An 8,472-nucleotide genomic window follows, 5' to 3' on the forward strand; every position below is an offset into this window, starting at 1 on the left:
ATTTTCGTCGCTCCCATTCAGCCCCTGCGCTGGATGGTGCTGAGGTCGCCCCGCTGCTGCCGCCGCTCGCACAGCTGGAGCCCGCTGCCTGCCGCCTCTGCTGCCGCCGCCGGCCTGGGCCCAGCCCCCGGGCTGTCCCTAGCCTGACGCCTCCCACCCCCGGCTGGGAAGGGGAGGGGGTGGCAGCTCGGTGCCCCTCCCCACCCCACCCCCGGGCCTGCTGCAGCCTGCTCCTTGGAGGCGGGGAGGGGGCAATGCCCCGTTCCTCCAGGTGCAGTCCATAAGCATGCGCTCCTGAGCACCCCCTGCCCCAGCCTGTCCCCTGCATCCCGGGCAAAGTAGCCTGACGCCTCCCACCCCCGGCTGGGAAGGGGAGGGGGTGGCAGCTCGGTGCCCCTCCCCACCCCACCCCCGGGCCTGCTGCAGCCTGCTCCTTGGAGGCGGGGAGGGGGCAATGCCCCGTTCCTCCAGGTGCAGTCCATAAGCATGCGCTCCTGAGCACCCCCTGCCCCAGCCTGTCCCCTGCATCCCGGGCAAAGTGGGGGGCTCCGACAACCCTGAAGCAGGAGGAGGAGGCGGCGGAGGCAGCCTGTTGGGAGAGCGACCCTGGAAAGCAGCAGTGGCAGCCGGCATGTTGCAGAATGTGAATCCCCAGAACAAGTAGGTACCTGCGCTTCTCCGAGAGGGGGCATGGGGCACTGGGGGGGAGCCTGGGTTGGGGGGCACTGGGGTGGCACGCATGGGGTTTGCTGGGCCTGGAGCCTACATGTGTCGCGCCTGTATATTGCAATTACACCGCCAACAAGGAAGAGGATTTTGACATTTTTTCTGAAATGTTATTCCCTGCACAACGGTTTGCGCTTTGAATCCAAAACCTTCAGTCCAGTTGCAGAGGGTCAGTGTTGCATGAAGCTGGGGCTGCCTCATTGATGCGTTGCTTTGGCCTAGCCTGCCCCAGCAGGGCACCTGCCTCTCATCCAGCACCGAGTGGGCCCTGCCAGTGGGATGGGCGATGGGGCTCTTGCTGTTTAACCCTGCTGTCTTGCACCAGTTCCTGCAGGGGTCTTCTGATGTGTGTGAAATGGGGTGCTGGTGCCTGCTATTGCCTTGGTAAGGGGACCAGTGCTGTGTGCCTCACAGTGTTGCATTTCCATGTGGTGGGTGACTTGATTTTCAGTTGTTTTCTGGGCCTTGCACTCAGTTTGGGGGCTGGCCTAGTCATTACAGGGGCTCCGCTCCAGATTGGTTCATATTCTTGGTGCTGTGACCTAGTGTGTGGTGGAGCTGTTGGGATTGTGCTTAGGGAAGTCTGTCCCAGCTAGTTTGGCAGGGGGCCTACCCACCCTGAAGGAGAGGCCCCATATTACTGCAGTCTTGCTTTATGGCAGCTGCACAGGAGTGGGGCCTGCCCTGGCTTGGGTGGGGAAAGCTTGTGCGCCCAGGCTTGTGGCTGAGGGTGGAGGGCTGCTGTGATGGGTGAGTCAGGCATGTGTATACCTGCCCTGTGTGTGTATGTGGCCAGCCTTTTGGCTTGTCCCTGGATTGCCCTCTGGGGGAACAGGGATGTAGCTTCTGGGTACCAGAGCCTGCAGAGTCAAGGTTCAGAAGAGACCGATAAGATGATGTAGTCTGATCGCCTCCTTGCCTTGGCCCCCTTATTAGCTTGCTGGCTCAGAGGCCCGACGCTGCTGAGCTCTGATTTTTGGGTGAGGACCCCTTAGGGGACCCAGTGCTGAGCCCAACTCAAGCCCTTGTATCTGTAAGGGCATCAGTCTCAATCCTTGGGGGGCAGATCTCTCCCACGGCCTTGTTTGTTTTCTCTCTGCTCCAGTGGCTTTGTGTCAATGGGAGCTGCCCACTTCCTACTCGCTTTTCCAGGCCTGAGGGTGGCTGGTCTGTGCTATCTGAGGGTGCAGCCCTGTTGGTTTCCATGCTGGAAGCTAGCTCAGTCAGGCACCTCCTTTGGATGGGTTGACCTTTGTGTGCCCCACACCCAAGCCCCCTGGCTGAGTATGAAAGGGAAAGTGACCCCTCCCATGCCCTGTGACAGCATGGGAGTTTCCTTCCTGGCAGGCTGGGCCTGCTCAGTCCCTGCTGTCCTTCCCTGCATGGCATCATTGGTATTTGAGACGCGTGTCCTCAGCTGCCTGCTCCCCCCCGCCCCCGCTCCCCCCCCACACATGCACAGATGGCCTCATTGTGCCCATGACTGATGGCTGAAAGGAGATGCAGACAGTTACATGGCCCTGACATGCTGGCAGTGGCTGGGAGACCACCCAGAGGTGCAGACCCCCAGGGCAGGTAGGCTGTCTGAACCAGTTGGGTGAAAGAAGTGCCCTCTTTTGCTTGCCCTGGAGGCACTCTGTGGTTGCTTAGAGAGAGGTTGTGGGGTGAGTACTCTGAAAGCAGCTTTTGGCTTTTTCCTCCTGTTGACAGTGTGTGGGCTACAGGAGGCTTTTTAAACCCTGTCTGCACTTACAGGGGTTTTCCCTCCACCTCTCATTAGGTTGCAGTACAGGGCTTGATGATGTAGGGCTTTTCCAGTTTTAATAGGGTTCTCAGTATCTCTATCCTTGCTTTGATACCTTGCTTGTTGCTCTTGCCATGACATGCAAATTCATCCTTCCTCCCCCCAGCCTCATAGCCAAGGGACTTAAGGGTTCCCATGTTAGGGTGACGTAATGTGGACTCAGAGCTGTTCCCCTGGTTATTGTAAAGCTGTTATTCTTGGACACCATGGCAACCTGATGGTGGGCACGGCCTCTTCTCTCCCTCTCCGTGGTTAGAGCTGGTGAGGATGGGGGTTGCGTTCCCTGAATCCTAGCGCTGGTGATGTTCTGCACCTGCACGTGTTCTTTGGCTGCCTTACGGGGCCTTCTGGGCTGGGTAGAAATACACCAGACTTCCAGACAGCTTCCTGTGGTCTGGGGGCCTTGCCTTCGCGCGGAAGCGTGGGAGTGGGAAAGTGATCTGGAGAGAAGATTCTGCATCTGCAGTGCTGGGCCCAGGATGCAGCTTTTCTCAGCTCTTGAGTGACTGCCCTTTGTTTAAACTGCAGCTGGATCTATGCCAGAGCATCAGCTCTCAACCTGGAGTCCCTCTGGATCACGTGGCACAGGTTCTCAGCTACTCCTGGCATTGGTGTTACGTAGAGGTCTCTTGGGTCTGGCCTGTTGGCATGGGATTTGTGCGGTTTGTGCTTCCATAGCAACAAGAAGGATTCTACACTGGGCCCAGTTAACTGGGGCAGCTGGAGTTCATGGCCTCACCCTGGGGATGCACGTGACTGAGAATTCACCTATACCATGGGTACCTGATCCCAGGTGCTTTCCTTTACTTGCCTATTCTTGGATTGCGGTTCTAGTGCCTTGAGGTGAGCACTCCTGCTCCAGCCTACACCTGGGAGTGTGTATAGATAGTGTAAGCTTGTGTGTTCTGGTGCGTGCCAGCTTTTCTTTGGGGAAAGGGGCCTTCCAGGCAAGCTGTAGGTCTTCCAAGATAGATGTTGAAGGAGGTTCAAAGGCCTCCATCATTTCTTTCTGTGGACCTTTGTCCGGAGACATCACTGACAGCAGCTCTGGTCCGGGAGCCACCCCTTTTAACAGTGTCTCTGCTCCTGTTTCAGGATTCTGGGGGAGGGCAATACTGGGCTCATGGGCCTGGCAACGGAGTCGACCCCCGGCAAGCGGATCCGCAAGCCGTCGCTGCTCTACGAGGGCTTCGAGAGCCCCACCATGGCATCAGTGCCTGCCTTGCAGGCCCCCCAGGTGAACCCTCCCCCTCCGGAGGTGTCGAACCCCAAGAAGCCAGGCAGGGTAACCAACCAGCTTCAGTACCTGCACAAGGTAGTGATGAAGGCCCTGTGGAAGCACCAGTTCGCCTGGCCCTTCCGCCAGCCTGTCGATGCCGTCAAGCTGGGCCTGCCGGTAATGAGCCTTCTGGTCCGGGTGGGGGCATGTGCTGTCTCCTGGGAGTGTGCGTGCGTGTCTGTCTGTCCCCAGCTGGCCCTTACTGGCTGGGATAGTGTGTAAAGGTACGGGGTGTAGGTCGCAACACCACATAACGCTGCTTGTGCTGTTTGATCTACAATGTGACCCCCAGCTTGAGTCCCAGGGAGAATGCTGTCCCATTCTGGGGTTTCTGCCACAGAGACACAGCTGCAGGTGCCTGGGCTGTGCTGTCCCGCCCTCTCCTGGCCCATGGTATTGGCTTAGCTGGCTCCGTTGTGATAGAACCAAGGTTCTCCCTGTCTGTATTTGGCCTGCTTGGCTTCTCCTGGGAGCTTCCTTGGCAGAGCTGCCCCTCCCTGATGCCCACTACAAAGGTATGGATGAGGTGATGCAGCCGCTTTAGTGAGAACCTGGACGCTTCCCCACCTAATCTCTTGTGCCCTGAATGCGTTTTGCAGATTCCCATCCATGAATTTGTAGAAGACATCATGTGACCCCAATATTAAACGCCAGCCCCCCGTGCACCTGTGGCGCCCAAGGAGTTAAAGCCCGGAGGTAAATTCCATGTAGGTTTGCTCTTCACGTTAGCTCTAGTCTCCCTGATACCCGTCACACACTTCAGGGACCACTGCTCTAGCTGGTCAGCAGCTGCCCCTGTATCGTAGGCTTCCCTTTGCAGAGGTGATCTCCGCTCCTGGGCACTTAGGGCTCCCTCTTAGGCCACAGGGAGTTCCCTGTATGTGGAGCAGAGCTTTGCAAGCACTCCAGGGTGGAGACTGCACCCTTGGGAGCAGTCCTGAACTTGCCATGCTCTGCCCTTTCCCAGGTAACTTCCATGGGGAATGAGATCTGTATGAGTGAGATCCCCTGTGCGTTTGCTCCCCTGGGATGTAATTCTTGTAGCCCTCTTACGCTACTGGCTCTCTGCAAGATGCTTGCCTCTCTCTGCACTGGGTAAACTCTTCCTTGGGAACCCAGGAGTCTTGTCAAGTAGGGAAGAGATGAGGCTAGCCAACTGGCTGTGGGGGCTACTGCTGAAGGCTGTTGTAGAGATGATGGGAATGCCTGAGCTTGACAGGGCTCTGACTGGGCAGGTCAGGTGACTGGGGCCTGTCTGAGCTGGGAGAGGGCTGGGAGTTGTGGAGTGAGTGGCAGGATCTCTGGTTTGCCTAGGCCGTGTGAATGACCTCCCTGCCCCGTGTTGTTCTCTGTTGGCAGGATTATCACAAGATCATCAAGCAGCCCATGGACATGGGTACGATCAAGCGGCGCCTGGAGAACACCTACTACTGGGGGGCAGCGGAGTGCATGCAGGACTTCAACACCATGTTCACCAACTGCTACATCTATAACAAGGTGAGAGTTTCCTCCCCTCAGCAGCTGCCCCCTGGTTACTGGAGGGAGCTCCACTCCTGCCTGGCCTCCTAACCCACCCTCTGTTCCCTCGCAGCCCACAGATGACATTGTGCTGATGGCCCAGACCCTGGAGAAGATTTTCCTGCAGAAGGTGGCGCAGATGCCTCCTGAGGAGCTGGAGATAGTGGTCCCTGTGGCCAAGAACAGCCACAAGAAAGGGGCGTCCCGGGCAGCAGGTAACCAGCTATTTTCTTAGCGAGACTAACAGCGTGGGGCCCTGGAATGGGAGTCAGGAGGTTGCAGCAGCCTGGGTTGTGGGGGCAAACGCATCTCCAAAATGTAGAGGTGACTGTCACCTTGAAAGGTGTGCTATGGGGGCTGTGAGTCAGAACTTCTGGGTTCTTTTCTTGGGTCTGGGGGGGGAGTGGAGTGTAGAGATCTGTGGGCTAAGACATGATGGGAAGTTGGCAGAACATTGGTTAATGGTACTAACTGAGATTCACATTCACCCCAGCTCTCTTGGCGGCTGCAGTCACTGCTGCTCAGCAGGTGCCAGCTGTCTCTTCCGTCTCCCACACATCTGTCTACACCCCGAGCCCTGAGATCCCCACCACTGTCGTCAACATTCCCCATCCATCAGTGATCTCCGCACCACTCCTCAAGTCGCTGCACTCCACCACCTCCCAGCCAGTGCTAACCGTGCCTGCTCCCACCCAGCCTGTGGCCAAGGTAAGTTCTTCCTTGGTGCTGGTCAGGGGTGTGGCTGGGGAGCTGGCGCTGGGAAGGAGGTGAATGAGGGCTGTAAGATGCAGGTAGGGGGAGGTTTGTGGGTAACGCAGAGGTGCCGGCCAGAAACTCAAATCTCTTGTCCATTTGTTTCCCCCCCCCCCCCCCATCCCCCAGAAGAAAGGTGTGAAGCGGAAAGCAGACACCACAACCCCAACCACCACTGCCATCATTGCCACTAGTGGGGAGTCCTCCCCCTCGGCCGCTGTGCTGGAAGCCAAGGCAGCCAAGATCCCTGCCCGGCGCGAGAGCGGGCGCCCCATCAAGCCCCCCAAAAAGGACTTGCCTGACTCACAGCAGCATCAGACGTCCAAGAAGGGCAAACTGACAGAGCAACTCAAATACTGCAATGGCATCCTCAAGGAGCTTCTGTCCAAGAAGCACGCTGCCTACGCCTGGCCCTTCTACAAGCCTGTTGATGCCTCAGCCCTTGGGCTACATGACTACCATGAGATCATCAAGCACCCCATGGACCTCAGCACCATCAAGGTAGGGGCCAAAGGTGGGATGTGATACCCAGGCAGTAGGAAAATATAGCTTGGAGCCTGCCCCGGGAGCCTCACTTCTCTAGGGGACAGCCCAGACGCCTTGCTTGCAAATGGGGTGTCAGCTTGGAAGAGGAATCTATGACTTGCAGGCTATATGGCTGCTTGCTAGCATCGTGTTCATTGCCTTGGACTCAGAGGTCCAGCGATTCAGGAGCCCATGGGAGGGAGGAGCTGGGGTGGGGGAACGCATCTCTACCGCAGCCCAGCCTCACTCTGTTCCATCTTTGGCGCAGCGGAAGATGGAGAACCGGGATTACCACGACGCACAGGAGTTTGCTTGTGACGTCCGGTTAATGTTCTCCAACTGCTACAAGTACAACCCCCCTGATCACGATGTGGTGGCCATGCCTCGCAAGCTGCAGGTGAGTGGGGCCAGGGGCAGGCCAAGCCAGTGCAGTGCAGTTTCTCCTCCTGGGTGGGCCAGCTGTGCCTTGCTCAGTACCAACCTGCCCCTTTCCTTCCCACTTTCTTCAGGACGTCTTCGAGTTCAGCTATGCCAAGATGCCTGACGAGCCACAGGACACCAGTCCCCCATCGGTGTCAGCTCCCCTGTCTGGCACCCTGTCCAAGTCTTCCTCAGATGAGTCCTCCAGTGATGACGACGATGATGATGACGACGATGATGATGAGGAGGAGGAGGATGATGACGAAAGCAGCAGCGAGAGCTCATCTGGGAGTGAAGAAAGCTCTGATTCGGAGGAGGAGCGGGCGAACCGGCTGGCCGAGCTACAGGAGCAGGTGAGGCTGGTCCTGCTTGTCTCGTTGGGGTCCAAGATCTAGTATGGAAAACATGGAAGTGCGTGCAGTATTGCCCCTCGCTCGTCCCTGCCATCGTGCATGGGTTGCATTCAGCTCCACTCCAGTCCTGTCCTGTGCTTCAGCCCCTTGGTGTTCCCTGTTCCTTTGCCTCCCAGGGTTTGGCTAACTCGTCTTTGCCCTGGGCTCCCTTCCTGCCGTGGGGCAGTTGGGTGGGTGTTTAGGGTTTTGTGTCCTCCTCCTGACGTCTTCCTCCCCTTAGGCAGCAGTGGGCATTATGCAGCCCGTGGGCTGGATGTGGCCCGCCAGGCCATTCTATCTGGACCACGGAGCCCCTAAAAAATTTAGAAAATTAATATTTATCTGCCCCTGGCTGCCTGTCATGCAGCCCTTAATGGCTTGCCAAAACTCAGTAAGCAGCCCTCTGCCCAAAATAATTGCCTGCCCTTGCCTTAGAGTGAACAGTTGCTACCTGAAGCCCTCATGGGGCTGGGTGACTATAGCCAGCTACGGTGCCTACCCAGGGCAACTGTCTCCTCAAGCAGAAGTAGCATAGCTGCCTCTCCAGCCCCTGGGCAGCTTCATTTGGCAGTGCTGGCTCACCTGCCCGCAGTGTCACGTGGGTGTCTGTGAGCCTTCATGGAGCAGCATGGGGTTTGAGGGTGGCAGAACAAGCTGAACCCATATAGACATGGCTGGAGTCCAGCACTAGCTACCTCTCCCATGGTCTGTGCCCCTCCTGCAACTGACATCTTTTCCTCTTCCTTCTTCCAGCTGCGGGCTGTGCATGAGCAGCTAGCTGCCCTGTCGCAGGGCCCTGTCTCCAAGCCCAAGAAGAAACGGGAGAAGAAGAAGAAAAAGAAGTCGGAGAAGCACAAGGGCCGGGCAGGTGATGACGAGGCACGGGCCCGCCAGGCCCAGCTCAAGAAGGCCAAGAAGGCAGGGGGCGGTGGAGGGGCCAGTGGCGCCAGCAGCAGTGGCAGTTCCAAGTGAGTGGGCAGAGAGGAAGGAGCAGGGGTTTCCGTGCCTAGTCTGGTGGGCATGAGGTGGTGGCAGGAGCAGCTGTGTGATGACTC

The 8,472-nt window shown here is 57.7% G+C and overlaps 2 protein-coding genes across 7 annotated transcripts in view; both read left to right on the forward strand.

The window, feature by feature from the left end:
• Positions 1 to 8,472, forward strand: part of LOC102381926 (H-2 class II histocompatibility antigen, E-S beta chain) — a 603,463-nt gene that overhangs the window by 524,729 nt on the left and 70,262 nt on the right. The window lies entirely within an intron of this gene.
• BRD2 (bromodomain containing 2) overlaps positions 491 to 8,472 on the forward strand; it is a 10,214-nt gene continuing 2,232 nt past the window's right edge. Inside the window, exons 1-9 of one of the 6 annotated variants that reach the window (XM_014525137.2) lie at positions 491 to 660; positions 3,626 to 3,926; positions 5,169 to 5,306; positions 5,401 to 5,542; positions 5,821 to 6,035; positions 6,210 to 6,581; positions 6,874 to 7,002; positions 7,115 to 7,378; positions 8,171 to 8,385. In XM_014525137.2, coding sequence (XP_014380623.1) covers positions 632 to 660; positions 3,626 to 3,926; positions 5,169 to 5,306; positions 5,401 to 5,542; positions 5,821 to 6,035; positions 6,210 to 6,581; positions 6,874 to 7,002; positions 7,115 to 7,378; positions 8,171 to 8,385 — 1,805 coding nt within the window. In that variant the 5' untranslated portion in view covers positions 491 to 631. Of the gene's footprint in view, positions 661 to 3,625; positions 3,927 to 4,408; positions 4,517 to 5,168; positions 5,307 to 5,400; positions 5,543 to 5,820; positions 6,036 to 6,209; positions 6,582 to 6,873; positions 7,003 to 7,114; positions 7,379 to 8,170; positions 8,386 to 8,472 lie in introns of those variants that run through there. The other 5 variants (XM_014525138.2, XM_014525141.2, XM_014525140.2 and 2 more) reach the window with 5 other exon arrangements.

Source organism: Alligator sinensis, unplaced genomic scaffold (assembly GCF_000455745.1).
Source record: "Alligator sinensis unplaced genomic scaffold, ASM45574v1 scaffold1303_1, whole genome shotgun sequence".
Classification (NCBI taxonomy): Eukaryota; Metazoa; Chordata; order Crocodylia; family Alligatoridae; genus Alligator; species Alligator sinensis.